We start from the raw sequence: 21528 nt of genomic DNA, 5'->3' as shown, positions 1-21528 counted from the left end.
AATTAGACCTAGCAAATCTGGCTAGGCCTTGCGTAACTATCAAATCCATAACTTGACATTAGCAAATCTGGGCAGCCTTTGCATAACTATCAAATACATCAATTAGACCTAGCAAATCTGGCTAGGCCTTGCGTAACTATCAAATCCATAACTTGACATTAGCAAATCTGGGCAGCCTTTGCATAACTATCAAATACATCAATTAGACCTAGCAAATCTGGCTAGGCCTTGCGTAACTATCAAATCCATAACTTGACATTAGCAAATCTGGGCAGCCTTTGCATAACTATCAAATACATCAATTAGACCTAGCAAATCTGGCTAGGCCTTGCGTAACTATCAAATCCATAACTTGACATTAGCAAATCTGGGCAGCCTTTGCATAACTATCAAATACATCAATTAGACCTAGCAAATCTGGCTAGGCCTTGCGTAACTATCAAATCCATAACTTGACATTAGCAAATCTGGGCAGCCTTTGCATAACTATCAAATACATCAATTAGACCTAGCAAATCTGGCTAGGCTTAGCGTAACCAACAAACAGCTTAGGCAGGAGTGCGGGAAAGGGACTGGGACGCACTTAGCCCCGACGCTCGAGCGCCACCCGGAGGCCACTTGGAGAACGCAGCGACTTGGAGACCGGGCACTTGCAGATTCTGAACCGGCACTGCCTGGGAGACGCGTGTACCAAATTCCAAGTCTCTGGAGCCGACGGTGCCTCAGAAATTAAACTGAGAATTAAAGTTGAGAACCAGAGATGCAGCAACACATGTGTTGCTGGGACTCTGATATGGGGAAAAAGGAGCTCGGCCTTGTCAAATGCTCATAACTTTTAACTGGAATGACTGACAAGCATGAAACTTGGAATACTCCCTCATACATAGATCTAGTTGACGCATGCCAAATTTCAGACCCCTGGCTCGTAGGCTTCAGCCGTGACGGACCCCCCAAGTCCTTTATGAGGCCTTTAGCTCCCTTAAACTAGACATTTAAAATTACACCAGACAAGTTCTCTAAGGCGTGGGCTCATGAAATTTTGCAAACTCCCTCATACATACATCTAGTTGACGCATGCCAAATTTCAGACCCCTGGCTCGTAGGCTTCAGCCGTGACGGACCCCCCCAAGTCCTTTATGAGGCCTTTAGCTCCCTTAAACTAGACATTTGAAATTACACCAGACAAGTTCTCTAAGGCGTGGGCTCATGAAATTTTGCAAACTCCCTCATACATAGATCTAGTTGACGCATGCCAAATTTCAGACCCCTGGCTCGTAGGCTTCAGCCGTGACGGACCCCCCAAGTCCTTTATGAGGCCTTTAGCTCCCTTAAATTAGACATTTAAAATTACACCAGACAAGTTCTCTAAGGCGTGGGCTCATGAAATTTTGGAAACTCCCTCATACATACATCTAGTTGACGCATGCCAAATTTCAGACCCCTGGCTCGTAGGGTCAGGCTAGAGGTGGTGCTGACCAAGGCATTCGCAGTAAGGGACAGCCATTACGCTAAAACCCCTTACCCCCTTCCCGAACCCTAAGACCCCCCTTCCCCAACCATACGAGTGTTTAATGAACCCATCAGTTAAAAAGTATGCCTACCATAACCCCATGCACAGTGACTTGTGGAGGACATGACAAGGGAAAACTGAGACATTAATTAAACAAAGGCCTTTTATTTGCCTGTTCCTATGTAAACTTCAAAGCTTAAGTGCAAAGCAACAAATAAAACAGCTGTGACAAAAATATAAATAAAATAAATAGAAATATAAATACTTAATAGAGGAGATATAAAACAGGGAAGAAAGATGGCCTTTCAGAGAGGCATCCTTCCTCCTTATGTAGGGACTGATGATCTGAAATGTAGACAAGCAGAGAGAAAAAAAAAAAAAAAAAAAGCATATGAGCAACAGCAAGCACAACAGTAAAGTATTAGTAACAACCACCATCTTAAATGTTTTAAATGTTCAGTGAAGGTGGCTTACTGTTGCATTTGCTTCAATAAGCCTCGGACGTTATCAATCGTCAGTCGGAGGTCTTTGCAGTGCTGGAGGAGGGTGGGAGACCGGGACAAGACTCTGTTGATCTGAAAGAGACAGTATTCCATTTCAGTCATGCGTGATACATCGGTGGCAGTAACTGATATGATACCAAACAGCATACTAACCGTGTCTGTTCTTATTGGCCGTTCCTGCCAATGGTCCCTGAATTGCTGCCGAAGCATATCCTTCAGGGTCTCAGGATACGTTATCTTGCGTCGGACGAGTGCCTTCTGTGATTTTAAAGAAATGACATTACTTTGATCACTGCACATTATCACAGAGAAATTACCCAAAACATGTTTGAAAAGTTAAAAAAAATAAAATAAAAAAAAAAAAGACGCCTTGGCATTACCCGAGCAAACGGCACTGCTTTTGGCAGAGGACTTGGGACCTGTCAAAGAGATGTGTTCAGTTTGACATGTACACACACACACACACACACACACGTTATTAATGCTTCAATTACCAAAATTAACCGGTTAAACTTACTTCAAACTCCGACTCCTCCAGCTGCTGCTGCTGCTGCTGCTCCTCCTCCTCCTCCTCCTGCTCCAGCTGCTGGAGGACAACCACCACCTTACACGATGGCTGCGTGCCATGTGCCCCCAGGTCTCCCTCCACCTGGGCAGTGCCACCTGTTGGAAGATATGTTGTTTTAGCCTCACCATAGCTGTTCCCTTGCTGAAGTGATTGACGTGTCTTCCACCACAGGTCGTTTCCACCTTCTGTGGAACATATTAGGGGTAGCAACTGCACCCGGCTGGACTCACCCTGACTACATGTGGCGCCACTGGGGCCTTCCCCGGAGAGCTGGACCGCTGTGGTGACCACCTCATCTGAGGAGGAGGAGGTGGTGACGAGCACAGGAGCTGATCGTCGCCGTCTGCAGCTGAGGGATGGCATGTCGCCCTCCTCGCTCCGAGACTGCCGACCGCCAGAATGCTGCGAACGTGACCAGGATCCCGACCCCTGAGGCACAGAGGAGCTTTGCCTTTTCAGCTTGGCCACCTCCTTCTCCAGGCGTCGGAGCCGCCGTTTCAGCCGTGCCATCTCATCCTCCCTCTGCTTGCGTGCGCCTCTCAAGTCGTGCAACGACCTTCGTGCCGCCGCCTTCTTGGCGATCGCAATCTGGGTTTTGGGCAGGAGGTAATCGTGTGAGATTCTTTAAGATGAACTGCAGCATAGATTTCCTATACAGATACAATTAAATGGAATGGGATGCAATACCAGCCGCTTCAGCTCGTCGCCGTCCAGCGAGTGCCGCAGCTTCAGGTGGCGGTCAATTCGGCTGAGGTTTGTCGCCGGGCAGAGGGGCACGGGGCAATCTATCGGCCCGGCAAATCTGCCCGACGACAAGGAGTTCAGCAGCCTCCTCTCCGCGTTGCTGTCCACCTTGTGCACGGCACGGAGGTGGACCGAAACGTTCTTGTAGACAGCCCGGCAAAGCGGGCAGGCCTGGGGCTTGCGGGGCATGATGGAAAAACACAAAAACAGTACCTGAAATGAAGAAGAAATTTCAAAATTATTAACCATCTAGAAAGAGGCACATTTGATTACATATGGTTCAGAGTCCATTGCTCTACCCATCTAGTGGTACCAAGTACTTAATTATTCAACCATTTAATTTCAATTATAGGTTAAATGGGAGCATAAACCCATTGGTGGAAGAACTGGCGCACCTTGTGGTCACGCACGTATAGGAAGAGGTTGACGTAACCGGTAGGCAACCAAGCATTAACTTCAAAGCCACATATGCACAATCGACTGTTGATTTAAGTTTGTCTAAACATGCAATTAAACAGCGATATACATTGTAACAGCAGCGCTCGTTTCAAACCGGCAGATTACGTTTATCCGAGCAACGCCACGCGGCAAATGGTGGCTCTTGAGTAGCACACACCCGAAATGGCGATTCTACCCCCAACAAACTGCGGCCACGGCGAGTGTTGCGTCAGCTTACAAAGACCAATTAGACAGCCGTATGCATTTCAGAAGCGGCAGATTAATTATATGTCTAGACAAACGCAAAACAGACATATACATTGTAACAGCAGCGTTCGTATCAAAGCGGCAGATTAATTAATTCCCCGTTTAGACAAACGCAAAACAGCCATATACATTGTAACAGCAGCGTTCGTATCAAAGCGGCAGATTAATTAATTCCCCGTTTAGACAAACGCAAAACAGCCATATACATTGTAACAGCAGCGTTCGTATCAAAGCGGCAGATTAATTAATTCCCCGTTTAGACAAACGCAAAACAGCCATATACATTGTAACAGCAGCGTTCGTATCAAAGCGGCAGATTACGTGTATCCGAGCAACGCCACGCGGCAAATGGTGGCTCTTGAGTAGCACACACCCGAAATGGCGATTCTACCCCCAACAAACTGCGGCCACGGCGAGTGTTGCGTCAGCTTACAAAGACCAATTAGACAGCCGTATGCATTTCAGAAGCGGCAGATTAATTATATGTCTAGACAAACGCAAAACAGACATATACATTGTAACAGCAGCGTTCGTATCAAAGCGGCAGATTAATTAATTCCCCGTTTAGACAAACGCAAAACAGCCATATACATTGTAACAGCAGCGTTCGTATCAAAGCGGCAGACTAAGTTTATCTAAACATGGAATTAAACTGCGATATGCTTTGTAAAACAGTTACTTTGAAATCTTAAGTAATGCATTGTCTAAAAAGCGTAAAGTACTTACGAAGTGCTGGGGGAAAACTTCAAATTGAAGATGTACCAATTCGGCTGCTTCTCTGCCCCGTCCCGAATAAACACTAATGAGGAAAGTTAGCTTGCTGCTCACTTATAGGCACGCCCCCGCCCGCGCGCCACCCCCCGTGAAAGAAAATGCTGGCGCAAAGCCCTGAAATACAATTTTGGGTGACTTTCAATGGATACCTCGAGAGAAGTCCCAGAAACCCCTATATATGGCCACGAAGGGCAGAATGTCCTCTTTCACATGCATTTCCAATTATCCTTTTAAGTCGCTCCTACGTCGAGTTATACGCTAATTCATTATGTGGTATTGTCTTTGACCGTAATATAAATGTTTAAACTACATGATGTCTAAGTATGTGGACCGATAATATCCAGACTAGGCAAATCTGTAGTAAGTGTTATACTTGAAATAATTTCAAATTTCAAATTCTAATTAAAGTTCGCGCGCTACTCACTACCCCCACCAAACACCCCCCCCCCCCCCCTCCCCACCCAGTGAAAGAAAATGCTGACGCAATGCCCTAAATTGCAATTTTCGGTGATTTTGCATAGATACGTGGGGAAAAGTCTGAGACCCATATATGTCCACTTTGGTATGCATTTCAAATTATCCTTTTAGGTCGCTCCTCCGTACAGTTATACGCTAAATGATTTTGTGTACCCTAACCCCCGTCATATAAATGTTTGACCTCCGTAATGTCTTCATGAAGCTCGAGGGGGCCCGCTGTATCGCGGATTTTTCTGTGGAACATATGTAATATATATGTCATTTTCTATCGCGGAAATCTGCGGTTGTATAGTGATCTTTTTTTTTTTTTTACATCCTGCCTGTATAGTGTACTTTGCAGCCTATTCATAACAAACCATGCGGTTTTCAGCAGACACAACGTGTGCTAGACAAAAATTCGGTAGAACAATATTATAATTTATAATAACTAACATATACGTAACATTTAAGCAATACACTAGTAAATAATAAAACACATCTGCTACATACAGGAATACGTAGCCATGCAGTCACGATTCAATGCGAAATGAACATACGCTTCTCATTTGTCACTACGCATATGCTAGACAAGAGTTATTTAGAACAATACGTATTATGAGTTATAACTATAACATGTTATAGTTATAATATAAATATATATATATATAAACATATTATTCTTATAAGTTATTCATATCCTTAGGTGGAGGACATTGCAGTTGATGATGAGCTCTTGTATGACTATGGGGTCAGGAGGAGGTCCTTTGCTGGCGAAGGACTGGACCTGAACTGGATGTGATACAGTAGATGTCCAGTAGATGGCACTCTTACATTATCAATGCATGCGTGTATGGATTTCACCAGTAAACGTTATAAAAGGTATTTCCAGGTCGTGACCAATCATGTATTTCAAAGACACCACACCTGTGTACACATCCAACACAATACATTGGTGTTACTTACTTTAGCCTGTTGGTTCATGGCGGACTAGTCCTAACCCTAAGAGTAATTTAACCATAGGTTCTCAAACTTAACCACCCCCTGATTCTAACCCTGATTCTAAGGGTAATATAACCCTTAGGCATCAGTGCGGGAAAGGGACTGGGACTTTGCCACTTAACCCCGTCGTTCTAGCGCCACCAGGAGGCCACTTGGAGAACGCAGCGACTTGGAGACCGGGCACTTGCAGATTCTGAACCGGCACTGCCTGGGAGACGCGTGTACCAAATTCCAAGTCTCTGGAGCCGACGGTGCCTCAGAAATTAAACTGAGAATTAAAGTTGAGAACCAGAGATGCAGCAACACATGTGTTGCTGGGACTCTGATATGGGGAAAAAGGAGCTCGGCCTTGTCAAATGCTCATAACTTTTAACTGGAATGACTGACAAGCATGAAACTTGGCATACTCCCTCATACATACATCTAGTTGACGCATGCCAAATTTCAGACCCCTGGCTCGTAGGCTTCAGCCGTGACGGACCCCCCAAATCATTATGAGGCCATTAGCTCCCTTACATTAGACATTTAAAATTACACCAGACAAGTTCTCTAAGGTGTGGGCTCATGAAATTTTGCATACTCCCTCATACATACATCTAGTTGACGCATGCCAAATTTCAGACCCCTGGCTCGTAGGCTTCAGCCGTGACGGACCCCCCAAATCATTATGAGGCCATTAGCTCCCTTACATTAGACATTTAAAATTACACCAGACAAGTTCTCTAAGGCGTGGGCTCATGAAATTTTGCATACTCCCTCATACATACATCTAGTTGACGCATGCCAAATTTCAGACCCCTGGCTCGTAGGCTTCAGCCGTGACGGACCACCCAATTAATTTATGAGGCCTTTAGCTCCCTTACATTAGACATTTAAAATTACACCAGACAAGTTCTCTAAGGCGTGGGCTCATGAAATTTTGCATACTCCCTCATACATACATCTAGTTGACGCATGCCAAATTTCAGACCCCTGGCTCGTAGGCTTCAGCCGTGACGGACCCCCCAAATCATTATGAGGCCATTAGCTCCCTTACATTAGACATTTAAAATTACACCAGACAAGTTCTCTAAGGCGTGGGCTCATGAAATTTTGCATACTCCCTCATACATACATCTAGTTGACGCATGCCAAATTTCAGACCCCTGGCTCGTAGGCTTCAGCCGTGACGGACCCCCCAAATCATTATGAGGCCATTAGCTGCCTTACATTAGACATTTAAAATTACACCAGACAAGTTCTCTAAGGCGTGGGCTCATGAAATTTTGCATACTCCCTCATACATACATCTAGTTGACGCATGCCAAATTTCAGACCCCTGGCTCGTAGGCTTCAGCCGTGACGGACCACCCAAATCATTATGAGGCCATTAGCTGCCTTACATTAGACATTTAAAATTACACCAGACAAGTTCTCTAAGGCGTGGGCTCATGAAATTTTGCATACTCCCTCATACATACATCTAGTTGACGCATGCCAAATTTCAGACCCCTGGCTCGTAGGCTTCAGCCGTGACGGACCCCCCAAATCATTATGAGGCCATTAGCTCCCTTACATTAGACATTTAAAATTACACCAGACAAGTTCTCTAAGGCGTGGGCTCATGAAATTTTGCATACTCCCTCATACATACATCTAGTTGACGCATGCCAAATTTCAGACCCCTGGCTCGTAGGCTTCAGCCGTGACGGACCCCCCAAATCATTATGAGGCCATTAGCTCCCTTAAATTAGACATTTGAAATTACACCAGACAAGTTCTCTAAGGCGTGGGCTCATGAAATTTTGCAAACTCCCTCATACATAGATCTAGTTGACGCATGCCAAATTTCAGACCCCTGGCTCGTAGGCTTCAGCCGTGACGGACCCCCCAAGTCCTTTATGAGGCCTTTAGCTCCCTTAAACTAGACATTTGAAATTACACCAGACAAGTTCTCTAAGGCGTGGGCTCATGAAATTTTGCAAACTCCCTCATACATACATCTAGTTGACGCATGCCAAATTTCAGACCCCTGGCTCGTAGGCTTCAGCCGTGACGGACCCCCCTAGTCCTTTATGAGGCCTTTAGCTCCCTTAAATTAGACATTTAAAATTACACCAGACAAGTTCTCTAAGGCGTGGGCTCATGAAATTTTGCAAACTCCCTCATACATACATCTAGTTGACGCATGCCAAATTTCAGACCCCTGGCTCGTAGGCTTCAGCCGTGACGGACCCCCCAAGTCCTTTATGAGGCCTTTAGCTCCCTTAAACTAGACATTTGAAATTACACCAGACAAGTTCTCTAAGGCGTGGGCTCATGAAATTTTGCAAACTCCCTCATACATAGATCTAGTTGACGCATGCCAAATTTCAGACCCCTGGCTCGTAGGCTTCAGCCGTGACGGACCCCCCTAGTCCTTTATGAGGCCTTTAGCTCCCTTAAATTAGACATTTAAAATTACACCAGACAAGTTCTCTAAGGCGTGGGCTCATGAAATTTTGCAAACTCCCTCATACATACATCTAGTTGACGCATGCCAAATTTCAGACCCCTGGCTCGTAGGCTTCAGCCGTGACGGACCCCCCAAGTCCTTTATGAGGCCTTTAGCTCCCTTAGACATTTAAAATTACACAAGACAAGTTCTCTAAGGCGTGGGCTCATGAAATTTTGCAAACTCCCTCATACATAGATCTAGTTGACGCATGCCAAATTTCAGACCCCTGGCTCGTAGGCTTCAGCCGTGACGGACCCCCCAAGTCCTTTATGAGGCCTTTAGCTCCCTTAGACATTTAAAATTACACAAGACAAGTTCTCTAAGGCGTGGGCTCATGAAATTTTGCAAACTCCCTCATACATACATCTAGTTGACGCATGCCAAATTTCAGACCCCTGGCTCGTAGGCTTCAGCCGTGACGGACCCCCCAAGTCCTTTATGAGGCCTTTAGCTCCCTTAAACTAGACATTTAAAATTACACCAGACAAGTTCTCTAAGGCGTGGGCTCATGAAATTTTGCAAACTCCCTCATACATAGATCTAGTTGACGCATGCCAAATTTCAGACCCCTGGCTCGTAGGCTTCAGCCGTGACGGACCCCCCAAGTCCTTTATGAGGCCTTTAGCTCCCTTAAACTAGACATTTAAAATTACACCAGACAAGTTCTCTAAGGCGTGGGCTCATGAAATTTTGCAAACTCCCTCATACATAGATCTAGCTGACGCATGCCAAATTTCAGACCCCTGGCTCGTAGGCTTCAGCCGTGACGGACCCCCCAAGTCCTTTATGAGGCCTTTAGCTCCCTTAAACTAGACATTTGAAATTACACCAGACAAGTTCTCTAAGGCGTGGGCTCATGAAATTTTGCAAACTCCCTCATACATACATCTAGTTGACGCATGCCAAATTTCAGACCCCTGGCTCGTAGGCTTCAGCCGTGACGGACCCCCCTAGTCCTTTATGAGGCCTTTAGCTCCCTTAAATTAGACATTTAAAATTACACCAGACAAGTTCTCTAAGGCGTGGGCTCATGAAATTTTGCAAACTCCCTCATACATACATCTAGTTGACGCATGCCAAATTTCAGACCCCTGGCTCGTAGGCTTCAGCCGTGACGGACCCCCCAAGTCCTTTATGAGGCCTTTAGCTCCCTTAAACTAGACATTTGAAATTACACCAGACAAGTTCTCTAAGGCGTGGGCTCATGAAATTTTGCAAACTCCCTCATACATAGATCTAGTTGACGCATGCCAAATTTCAGACCCCTGGCTCGTAGGCTTCAGCCGTGACGGACCCCCCTAGTCCTTTATGAGGCCTTTAGCTCCCTTAAATTAGACATTTAAAATTACACCAGACAAGTTCTCTAAGGCGTGGGCTCATGAAATTTTGCAAACTCCCTCATACATACATCTAGTTGACGCATGCCAAATTTCAGACCCCTGGCTCGTAGGCTTCAGCCGTGACGGACCCCCCAAGTCCTTTATGAGGCCTTTAGCTCCCTTAGACATTTAAAATTACACAAGACAAGTTCTCTAAGGCGTGGGCTCATGAAATTTTGCAAACTCCCTCATACATAGATCTAGTTGACGCATGCCAAATTTCAGACCCCTGGCTCGTAGGCTTCAGCCGTGACGGACCCCCCAAGTCCTTTATGAGGCCTTTAGCTCCCTTAGACATTTAAAATTACACAAGACAAGTTCTCTAAGGCGTGGGCTCATGAAATTTTGCAAACTCCCTCATACATACATCTAGTTGACGCATGCCAAATTTCAGACCCCTGGCTCGTAGGCTTCAGCCGTGACGGACCCCCCAAGTCCTTTATGAGGCCTTTAGCTCCCTTAGACATTTAAAATTACACAAGACAAGTTCTCTAAGGCGTGGGCTCATGAAATTTTGCAAACTCCCTCATACATACATCTAGTTGACGCATGCCAAATTTCAGACCCCTGGCTCGTAGGCTTCAGCCGTGACGGACCCCCCAAGTCCTTTATGAGGCCTTTAGCTCCCTTAAACTAGACATTTAAAATTACACCAGACAAGTTCTCTAAGGCGTGGGCTCATGAAATTTTGCAAACTCCCTCATACGTAGATCTAGTTGACGCATGCCAAATTTCAGACCCCTGGCTCGTAGGCCTCAGCCGTGACGGACCCCCAAGTCCTTTATGAGGCCTTTAGCTCCCTTAAACTAGACATTTAAAATTACACCAGACAAGTTCTCTAAGGCGTGGGCTCATGAAATTTTGCAAACTCCCTCATACATAGATCTAGTTGACGCATGCCAAATTTCAGACCCCTGGCTCGTAGGCTTCAGCCGTGACGGACCCCCCAAGTCCTTTATGAGGCCTTTAGCTCCCTTAAATTAGACATTTGAAATTACACCAGACAAGTTCTCTAAGGCGTGGGCTCATGAAATTTTGCAAACTCCCTCATACATAGATCTAGTTGACGCATGCCAAATTTCAGACCCCTGGCTCGTAGGCTTCAGCCGTGACGGACCCCCCAAGTCCTTTATGAGGCCTTTAGCTCCCTTAGACATTTAAAATTACACAAGACAAGTTCTCTAAGGCGTGGGCTCATGAAATTTTGCAAACTCCCTCATACATAGATCTAGTTGACGCATGCCAAATTTCAGACCCCTGGCTCGTAGGCTTCAGCCGTGACGGACCCCCCAAGTCCTTTATGAGGCCTTTAGCTCCCTTAGACATTTAAAATTACACAAGACAAGTTCTCTAAGGCGTGGGCTCATGAAATTTTGCAAACTCCCTCATACATAGATCTAGTTGATGCATGCCAAATTTCAGACCCCTGGCTCGTAGGCTTCAGCCGTGACGGACCCCCCAAGTCCTTTATGAGGCCTTTAGCTCCCTTAGACATTTAAAATTACACAAGAAAAGTTCTCTAAGGCGTGGGCTCATGAAATTTTGCAAACTCCCTCATACATAGATCTAGTTGACGCATGCCAAATTTCAGACCCCTGGCTCGTAGGCTTCAGCCGTGACGGACCCCCCAAGTCCTTTATGAGGCCTTTAGCTCCCTTAAATTAGACATTTAAAATTACACCAGACAAGTTCTCTAAGGCGTGGGCTCATGAAATTTTGGAAACTCCCTCATACATAGATCTAGTTGACGCATGCCAAATTTCAGACCCCTGGCTCGTAGGCTTCAGCCGTGACGGACCCCCCTAGTCCTTTATGAGGCCTTTAGCTCCCTTAAATTAGACATTTAAAATTACACCAGACAAGTTCTCTAAGGCGTGGGCTCATGAAATTTTGCAAACTCCCTCATACATACATCTAGTTGACGCATGCCAAATTTCAGACCCCTGGCTCGTAGGCTTCAGCCGTGACGGACCCCCCAAGTCCTTTATGAGGCCTTTAGCTCCCTTAAACTAGACATTTGAAATTACACCAGACAAGTTCTCTAAGGCGTGGGCTCATGAAATTTTGCAAACTCCCTCATACATAGATCTAGTTGACGCATGCCAAATTTCAGACCCCTGGCTCGTAGGCTTCAGCCGTGACGGACCCCCCAAGTCCTTTATGAGGCCTTTAGCTCCCTTAAACTAGACATTTGAAATTACACCAGACAAGTTCTCTAAGGCGTGGGCTCATGAAATTTTGCAAACTCCCTCATACATACATCTAGTTGACGCATGCCAAATTTCAGACCCCTGGCTCGTAGGCTTCAGCCGTGACGGACCCCCCTAGTCCTTTATGAGGCCTTTAGCTCCCTTAAATTAGACATTTAAAATTACACCAGACAAGTTCTCTAAGGCGTGGGCTCATGAAATTTTGCAAACTCCCTCATACATACATCTAGTTGACGCATGCCAAATTTCAGACCCCTGGCTCGTAGGCTTCAGCCGTGACGGACCCCCCAAGTCCTTTATGAGGCCTTTAGCTCCCTTAAACTAGACATTTGAAATTACACCAGACAAGTTCTCTAAGGCGTGGGCTCATGAAATTTTGCAAACTCCCTCATACATAGATCTAGTTGACGCATGCCAAATTTCAGACCCCTGGCTCGTAGGCTTCAGCCGTGACGGACCCCCCTAGTCCTTTATGAGGCCTTTAGCTCCCTTAAATTAGACATTTAAAATTACACCAGACAAGTTCTCTAAGGCGTGGGCTCATGAAATTTTGCAAACTCCCTCATACATACATCTAGTTGACGCATGCCAAATTTCAGACCCCTGGCTCGTAGGCTTCAGCCGTGACGGACCCCCCAAGTCCTTTATGAGGCCTTTAGCTCCCTTAGACATTTAAAATTACACAAGACAAGTTCTCTAAGGCGTGGGCTCATGAAATTTTGCAAACTCCCTCATACATAGATCTAGTTGACGCATGCCAAATTTCAGACCCCTGGCTCGTAGGCTTCAGCCGTGACGGACCCCCCAAGTCCTTTATGAGGCCTTTAGCTCCCTTAGACATTTAAAATTACACAAGACAAGTTCTCTAAGGCGTGGGCTCATGAAATTTTGCAAACTCCCTCATACATACATCTAGTTGACGCATGCCAAATTTCAGACCCCTGGCTCGTAGGCTTCAGCCGTGACGGACCCCCCAAGTCCTTTATGAGGCCTTTAGCTCCCTTAAACTAGACATTTAAAATTACACCAGACAAGTTCTCTAAGGCGTGGGCTCATGAAATTTTGCAAACTCCCTCATACATAGATCTAGTTGACGCATGCCAAATTTCAGACCCCTGGCTCGTAGGCTTCAGCCGTGACGGACCCCCCAAGTCCTTTATGAGGCCTTTAGCTCCCTTAAACTAGACATTTAAAATTACACCAGACAAGTTCTCTAAGGCGTGGGCTCATGAAATTTTGCAAACTCCCTCATACATAGATCTAGCTGACGCATGCCAAATTTCAGACCCCTGGCTCGTAGGCTTCAGCCGTGACGGACCCCCCAAGTCCTTTATGAGGCCTTTAGCTCCCTTAAACTAGACATTTGAAATTACACCAGACAAGTTCTCTAAGGCGTGGGCTCATGAAATTTTGCAAACTCCCTCATACAGATCCAGCCACTTAAAATTTCCCCTCCAGTCTGGCTGGCAGCCAAATCCCAGCCAAGTTCCTTCCAATTACCATCCGAAAGGTAGAGCCCCCCTTCTTCTAGGGGTGGGCCTATATTTGACTATAAACCCGCCCATTCATTCACTTGCAGGGTGATACCATTAGATGGCGCTGTCTTTACAAAAACTTTACTTTTCTTTTTACAGGGTTAAATGATTGAATGGTCTTTGCTATGACTTAAAAAAGCTCATTTTTCTTTTTAATTTATTTTATTTACTTATTTTATTTTATTTTAATATGCTTTATTGGTTTGTTTATTGTCTATTCTTATTTATCCTTTGTACAGCACTTTGGTCCTACAGTATATTGATTTGTTTTAAAGTGCTTTATTTTAAGCATAGTCCACAAATTTTCAATAGGGTTCAGTTTGTTGGCTTTGGGAAGGCTGTTCTGATGTGTGTTGTGATCATTGTCCCTGTATCAACTGTCCAGCCATTGATTGTTGATACTGTAACTGTTGATTGATTAAAGAATTTGTAGGTGATTGGGAGTTCATGATCCTCACCTGCTGCAGCAATCAGAATCAGAATCAGAATCAGCTTTTATTCGCCAAGTGTGCTGGGGCACACAAGGAATTAGTTTCCCACAGTTTGATACTCTCTCATACACAAACAATAAGTTAGAGCTGGGCGATAAATCAATTTAATTGATTAATTCGAATTTACAGTTCAGGACGATGTGTTTTCATGAAATCGATTTTATTACTTTTTTTACACACAAGCGCCAAATGCGGAACTAATGCGATGCACCATTCCTCATGGGTAAATTAACACTGTAGCAGATTCACTAACAACATGGCAATGACAGGGGAAAAGATGGCACGTGCCCAAAGAAAGGTGTTGCTACTTCTGTAATATGGAATTGTAATATAATATGTCAAACCCAATGGCATAAAGTATTTACTTAATACTAAGCTGACATGATAAAATTATATGTTTTTTTTCTATTATTATTACAATATTACTTATTACTTTTATTTATAAGTTTGAGGGTGTATTGTGTTGTTGCCAGTTTTAAAATAAGCTATAGAGAAACCTTTCTAAAAGTGTTCACAATAATAACTGACACTTTATTGATCCCCGTGGGGAAATTGTGTTTATGCCTCCCTCAACTTGATCTTTGAAGAATAAGTTGTCTGTGAAGGCCACCTGTTGGGGCCTTGCTCAAGGAGCTGCAGACATGCTGAGGCTAGGCTTGAACCAGTGACCTTCTGATTACAAGCACACAGCTTAGCCCACTGAGCCACACACTGCCCCTAAAGGTGTGGTCTAAAGTAAAAAAAGCTAAATAAAGTAGTTTGATTTTGTGTAGGGGAGGGGAGAATCGATTGAAATCGGAAATCAGATTTTTTGTGAAAAAATCTGAGATTTTATTTTTAGGCCATATCACCCAGCTCTACAATAAGTGACACTATAAAAACAAAATACCCTATACAAGAAATACTGTACAAATACAGTACAATACAACACACATACAATACAAATGTGAAAAATTATAAATATTATAAATATACACAGGTGAGTAACACTGTGCAATTTTAAGGTGCGAGGTATAGTGTAAACAGTTTTTGTAAACAGATCTGTAGCGTCTGCCAGAGGGGGGTAGCTGGAGAAGATTGTGTCCAGGATGTGACGGATCTGAAATGATTTTAACTGCTCGTTAAAATCTATGCTCGTTTAGCCGAACTAAAGTCCACAAACAGGATCCTGGCATAAGTTCCTGGACGGTCCAGATGTTGCAGGATATAATGCAGCCCCATATTCACTGCATCATCCACCGACCTGTTTGCCCGATAGGCAAACTGCAGGGGGTACAGCTGGTGTCCTGTAATGTCCTTTAGATGGGCTAAAACCAGGCGTTCAAAGGATTTCATGACCACAGACGTCAAGGCGACAGGTCTGTAGTCATTCAGTCCTGTAATGGTGGGTTTTTTGGGGACCGTGATAATGGTGGAGCGTTTGAAGCAGGAGGGAACTACACACAACTCCAGAAATCTATTGAAGATGCGGGTGAAGATGGGAGCCAGCTGATCAGCACAGGTTTTGAGGCAGGAGGGGGATACACCGTTTGGTCCCGGGGCCTTCTTGGTTTTCTGTTTCTGGAACAGCCGGCTCACTTCCGCTTCGTGTATTCTGAGTTCCAGGGGGGAGGATAGGGGGGTGAGAGGTGTGATGAGGGTTATTGTCTCTGGAGTGGGGTGGATGGGGGGTGTGAATCTGTTTATCTCAAACCTGCAGTAGAAGTTGTTCAGCTCGTCTGCCAGGTCTTTGTTTGCTTCAGCGGGGGGTAGGGGTCGTCTGTTGCTGGTGATATCTCGCAGGCCTCTCCACACTGATGCAGGGTCATTGGCTGAGAACCGTTCTTTCAGCTTCTCAGAGTAGCTTCTTTTTGCCACTTTGATCTCCCTGGTCAGCGTGTTCCTGGCCTGCCTGTACAGGGCCCTGTCACCACTTCTGTAGGCATCCTCCTTGGCCTGGTGAAGATGTTGCAGTTTGGGAGTGAACCATGGTTTATTGTTGTTGTATGTGCAGAAGGTCTTGGTCGGGACACACACATCTTCACAAAAACTGATGTATGATGTCACAGTGTCTGTCAGCTCATCCAGATTATCAGATGCAGCTTCAAAGACAGTCCAATTAGTGCAGTCAAAACAGTCTTGCAGTTCCTGCTTTGCTGCATTGGTCCACTTCTTCACAGTTTTGACTACAGGCTTGGCACGTTTAAGCTGTTGCCTGTAAATTGGAATAAGATGGACCATACAGTGATCAGAATGTCCTAAAGCTGCCCGGGGGACAGAGCGATAGGCATCTTTTAAAATGGTGTAACAGTGGTCCAGTGTGATGTTGTCCCTGGTGGGGCAGTCGATATGCTGTCTGTGTTTAGGAAGTTCCTGGTGTAGATTCACTCTGTTAAAATCACCAAGGACAATAAAAGGGAATAGGGATATTTTCTTTCCAGGGGGGGTGATCTGGTCGGCCAGCGTGCATTTACATCTGAAGCTCATTTACATCTGAATGTTGGTGGTGCTGATAGACTGTGAGAATTGTATGCTTTGAACTCTCCAGTGCTTTTTTAATACCATTCAGTGACTGATGTTGGGAAGACAATGGATATTTACTGTACACCTCCATGTCTCCTGGATTACTGACCCCAAGTCATTTCTGCTACATGGCTTTACACTGTACAATATTTATATTTACATTTAAAGCATTTAGCAGACTTATCCAAAGCAACGTACAAGGTATCAAGGTACAATAAGCTGGGTTTAGAGGAGCTTACAGTTTTGATGGCGAGTCCGGCTCTGTGATGGAGGGATGTTAAAGTGTTTTCTGTCTTGTGATTTCTTCTATTTCAGGGGCTTCAGGGGCAGTGTTTAGCCGTTTAGATGGTGGACCAGACTTCACGAAATAGCGCTCTAAAGTGACTAGCCTTTTTCTGCGTATTGAAACTTTTCAGAAATGCAAGACTTTGCCAGTGCTTTTGTTCACCACCCGAGCGTATAGTCGTGAACAGATGTGAAATTTTGGCCAACTTTTTCCATTGAAATTTCATTTGTATGTGTTCAGAAAAATTTGTGATCAGAGGCTTTAAAAGTGTTTATCCAAATAGGGACCTCAAAAAATGTCCCCAAAAGTAGGAAAATTTCAGGTTTTACTACACTTTGGGGGCAATTTGGTCCTCAAATGTGATCTATGCAAACCCCCCCCCACCCCACACACACACATACTACCAGTCAAAAGAGATGTTAATGACTTTCACACATTCAGTTGACCCCCCAGCCCCCAGCCCCCAGCCCCCAGCCCCAGCACTTTTCTTGTGCTTGTGGGCAGTTCCTTGCTCAGGGTATTTGCTATGGTGAACTTTCATGCACTTCCAGGGACCCTGTGTGGCTCAGTGGGCTAAGCCTGTGTGCTTGTGTTCCCCGGATCACTGGTTCAAACCCAGCCTCAGCATGTCAGTCATGACTATACAGTGTGTAAATGTTTTTGGTAGACGATCATACTTTTTTTCCACTATAGTCTTCTGGTTTCTAATTTACATGCCAACAACAGTTTTGACTGGTAGTGTGTAATGACTGTTTAGTAGTGTTTATTTAACCGACTGGCTTGATAGTCAGAATATGGAATAGTCTTCCTGATAACATAGTGCAAGCTGAATCCTTGAGTTCCTTTAAATCAGAGCTAGATAAGATTTTAACAACTCTGAGCTATTAGTTAAGTTCTCCCTAAGCGAGCTTGATGGGCCGAATGGCCTCCTCTCGTTTGTATAGTTCTTATGTTCTTATGATCTGAAAGCAGTGTTTCTTATGTTAAAAAAATAACCTCACCTTGACCGCTTCAAACATCTGTCTCATCTGTCTCATTGTTTCATTGTGGCCAAGCAGAGAAGTTAATGACACATAAAACATTTGTTTAGACCTGTAATTAGTCTGTCACAAACATCTTGGGTCACTCTCTTCTCCCAAAATAACTCTTGGACATGCTGCTGCTTTGTACCTGGCTTGGCCTCCTTGCGGATGAAATCTTTCATCTTGTGCCAAACAAGCTTAATGGGCTTCAAATCTGATTAATTTTCATATACCTCTCATTGCTTGACAATATCAGTCTTAATACTTTGTTTAGACCTGTAATTATTGTATTGGACATATCTTGGGACCGCCTCATCTCCAAAGAGGGAAGTAAAATAAAATTCTAATTTCATCAATAAACTGACTAAAAACACATTTTGACAGTTTTAGGCCATCTTTGCCTCACAACAGAAACTATTTCTAAATTTCACAGGCCATTTATTGCAGTGTAGTAAGTTTATTAATGAAATTGGAATTTTGTTTAAATATAGGAAAATTGTACTTGCTTAGATTTTCATTTTTTGCAGTGTAGTTACAATACCTGATTCAGGTATCTTACCTGATTTCAGGTAAGTCACTTCAGATTACTGCTCTCCCTGGTGGATGGATAGATCATTGCAAGTACTTTACACACAGAGAGTTGAGGGGTGGATCATGCCGGCCCCCTTTTTCATTACATCATCGTGGGGGATCTCATTACAGTCAAGGACCAGCCAAGAGCCAGTCAAGGTCCTGTCAAGGACCTGTCATGGAAAGTGGGGAAATTTTAAGCGGCTGGATCTGTACATACATCTAGTTGACGCATGCCAAATTTCAGACCCCTGGCTCGTAGGCTTCAGCCGTGACGGACCCCCCTAGTCCTTTATGAGGCCTTTAGCTCCCTTAAATTAGACATTTAAAATTACACCAGACAAGTTCTCTAAGGCGTGGGCTCATGAAATTTTGCAAACTCCCTCATACATACATCTAGTTGACGCATGCCAAATTTCAGACCCCTGGCTCGTAGGCTTCAGCCGTGACGGACCCCCCAAGTCCTTTATGAGGCCTTTAGCTCCCTTAAACTAGACATTTGAAATTACACCAGACAAGTTCTCTAAGGCGTGGGCTCATGAAATTTTGCAAACTCCCTCATACATAGATCTAGTTGACGCATGCCAAATTTCAGACCCCTGGCTCGTAGGCTTCAGCCGTGACGGACCCCCCTAGTCCTTTATGAGGCCTTTAGCTCCCTTAAATTAGACATTTAAAATTACACCAGACAAGTTCTCTAAGGCGTGGGCTCATGAAATTTTGCAAACTCCCTCATACATACATCTAGTTGACGCATGCCAAATTTCAGACCCCTGGCTCGTAGGCTTCAGCCGTGACGGACCCCCCAAGTCCTTTATGAGGCCTTTAGCTCCCTTAGACATTTAAAATTACACAAGACAAGTTCTCTAAGGCGTGGGCTCATGAAATTTTGCAAACTCCCTCATACATAGATCTAGTTGACGCATGCCAAATTTCAGACCCCTGGCTCGTAGGCTTCAGCCGTGACGGACCCCCCAAGTCCTTTATGAGGCCTTTAGCTCCCTTAGACATTTAAAATTACACAAGACAAGTTCTCTAAGGCGTGGGCTCATGAAATTTTGCAAACTCCCTCATACATACATCTAGTTGACGCATGCCAAATTTCAGACCCCTGGCTCGTAGGCTTCAGCCGTGACGGACCCCCCAAGTCCTTTATGAGGCCTTTAGCTCCCTTAAACTAGACATTTAAAATTACACCAGACAAGTTCTCTAAGGCGTGGGCTCATGAAATTTTGCAAACTCCCTCATACATAGATCTAGTTGACGCATGCCAAATTTCAGACCCCTGGCTCGTAGGCTTCAGCCGTGACGGACCCCCCAAGTCCTTTATGAGGCCTTTAGCTCCCTTAGACATTTAAAATTACACAAGACAAGTTCTCTAAGGCGTGGGCTCATGAAATTTTGCAAACTCCCTCATACATAGATCTAGTTGACGCATGCCAAATTTCAGACCCCTGGCTCGTAGGCTTCAGCCGTGACGGACCCCCCAAGTCCTTTATGAGGCCTTTAGCTCCCTTAGACATTTAAAATTACACAAGACAAGTTCTCTAAGGCGTGGGCTCATGAAATTTTGCAAACTCCCTCATACATACATCTAGTTGACGCATGCCAAATTTCAGACCCCTGGCTCGTAGGCTTCAGCCGTGACGGACCCCCCAAGTCCTTTATGAGGCCTTTAGCTCCCTTAAACTAGACATTTAAAATTACACCAGACAAGTTCTCTAAGGCGTGGGCTCATGAAATTTTGCAAACTCCCTCATACATAGATCTAGTTGACGCATGCCAAATTTCAGACCCCTGGCTCGTAGGCTTCAGCCGTGACGGACCCCCCAAGTCCTTTATGAGGCCTTTAGCTCCCTTAAACTAGACATTTAAAATTACACCAGACAAGTTCTCTAAGGCGTGGGCTCATGAAATTTTGCAAACTCCCTCATACGTAGATCTAGTTGACGCATGCCAAATTTCAGACCCCTGGCTCGTAGGCTTCAGCCGTGACGGACCCCCCAAGTCCTTTATGAGGCCTTTAGCTCCCTTAAATTAGACATTTGAAATTACACCAGACAAGTTCTCTAAGGCGTGGGCTCATGAAATTTTGCAAACTCCCTCATACATAGATCTAGTTGACGCATGCCAAATTTCAGACCCCTGGCTCGTAGGCCTCAGCCGTGACGGACCCCCAAGTCCTTTATGAGGCCTTTAGCTCCCTTAAACTAGACATTTAAAATTACACCAGACAAGTTCTCTAAGGCGTGGGCTCATGAAATTTTGCAAACTCCCTCATACATAGATCTAGTTGACGCATGCCAAATTTCAGACCCCTGGCTCGTAGGCTTCAGCCGTGACGGACCCCCCAAGTCCTTTATGAGGCCTTTAGCTCCCTTAAATTAGACATTTGAAATTACACCAGACAAGTTCTCTAAGGCGTGGGCTCATGAAATTTTGCAAACTCCCTCATACATAGATCTAGTTGACGCATGCCAAATTTCAGACCCCTGGCTCGTAGGCTTCAGCCGTGACGGACCCCCCAAGTCCTTTATGAGGCCTTTAGCTCCCTTAGACATTTAAAATTACACAAGACAAGTTCTCTAAGGCGTGGGCTCATGAAATTTTGCAAACTCCCTCATACATAGATCTAGTTGACGCATGCCAAATTTCAGACCCCTGGCTCGTAGGCTTCAGCCGTGACGGACCCCCCAAGTCCTTTATGAGGCCTTTAGCTCCCTTAGACATTTAAAATTACACAAGACAAGTTCTCTAAGGCGTGGGCTCATGAAATTTTGCAAACTCCCTCATACATA

General features: G+C 44.8%; 2 protein-coding genes across 4 annotated transcripts; both read right to left on the bottom strand.

The window, feature by feature from the left end:
* Nucleotides 1-1723: 1723 nt before the first annotated feature.
* LOC140583902 (uncharacterized) lies at nucleotides 1724-4856 on the bottom strand. Of its 3 annotated transcripts, none has more exons than XM_072707853.1 (7): nucleotides 4757-4856; nucleotides 3269-3538; nucleotides 2531-3169; nucleotides 2394-2432; nucleotides 2167-2271; nucleotides 1985-2085; nucleotides 1724-1855 (listed from the first exon to the last, which is right to left on the bottom strand). In XM_072707853.1, exons 2-7 carry the CDS (start codon nucleotides 3512-3514, stop codon nucleotides 1837-1839), a joined length of 1149 nt encoding a protein of 382 aa, XP_072563954.1. In that variant the 5' UTR covers nucleotides 3515-3538; nucleotides 4757-4856; the 3' UTR covers nucleotides 1724-1836. The 3 variants fall into 3 exon arrangements, with proteins under 3 accessions (XP_072563954.1, XP_072563955.1, XP_072563953.1); XM_072707854.1 differs by lacking the exon at nucleotides 4757-4856 and having other exon boundaries at nucleotides 2531-2676; nucleotides 2812-3169; nucleotides 3269-4135; XM_072707852.1 differs by lacking the exon at nucleotides 4757-4856 and having other exon boundaries at nucleotides 3269-4135.
* Nucleotides 4857-14870: 10014 nt separating this feature from the next.
* LOC140583900 (uncharacterized) lies at nucleotides 14871-17134 on the bottom strand. The gene is made up of 2 exons (XM_072707846.1): nucleotides 16044-17134; nucleotides 14871-15944 (listed from the first exon to the last, which is right to left on the bottom strand). The coding sequence occupies exons 1-2, from the start codon at nucleotides 16814-16816 to the stop codon at nucleotides 15479-15481; spliced, it is 1239 nt and encodes a 412-aa protein (XP_072563947.1). The 5' UTR covers nucleotides 16817-17134; the 3' UTR covers nucleotides 14871-15478.
* Between the last annotated feature and the right edge of the window lie 4394 nt (nucleotides 17135-21528).

This window comes from Paramormyrops kingsleyae, unplaced genomic scaffold (genome assembly GCF_048594095.1).
Source record: "Paramormyrops kingsleyae isolate MSU_618 unplaced genomic scaffold, PKINGS_0.4 ups26, whole genome shotgun sequence".
NCBI lineage: Eukaryota > Metazoa > Chordata > Actinopteri > Osteoglossiformes > Mormyridae > Paramormyrops > Paramormyrops kingsleyae.
Note: the sequence above shows the minus strand (reverse complement) of the source record. Positions and strands in the feature narration are given on the sequence as shown.

Bases quoted from the DNA above. Each gene is read 5' to 3' on its own strand.
- LOC140583902 (XM_072707852.1), bottom strand. From the start codon at position 3,574: ATGGTTAATAATTTTGAAATTTCTTCTTCATTTCAGGTACTGTTTTTG. The intron at 2,272-2,393 runs GTAATGCCAAGG...TTAAAATCACAG, and splicing joins AAGCAGTGCCGTTTGCTCGG to AAGGCACTCGTCCGACGCAA. The intron at 2,086-2,166 runs GTTAGTATGCTG...TGTCTCTTTCAG, and splicing joins GGCCAATAAGAACAGACACG to ATCAACAGAGTCTTGTCCCG.
- LOC140583900 (XM_072707846.1), bottom strand. From the start codon at position 16,816: ATGAGCTTCAGATGTAAATGCACGCTGGCCGACCAGATCACCCCCCCT. The intron at 15,945-16,043 runs GTTTGAGATAAA...CCTGGAACTCAG, and splicing joins CTGAACAACTTCTACTGCAG to AATACACGAAGCGGAAGTGA.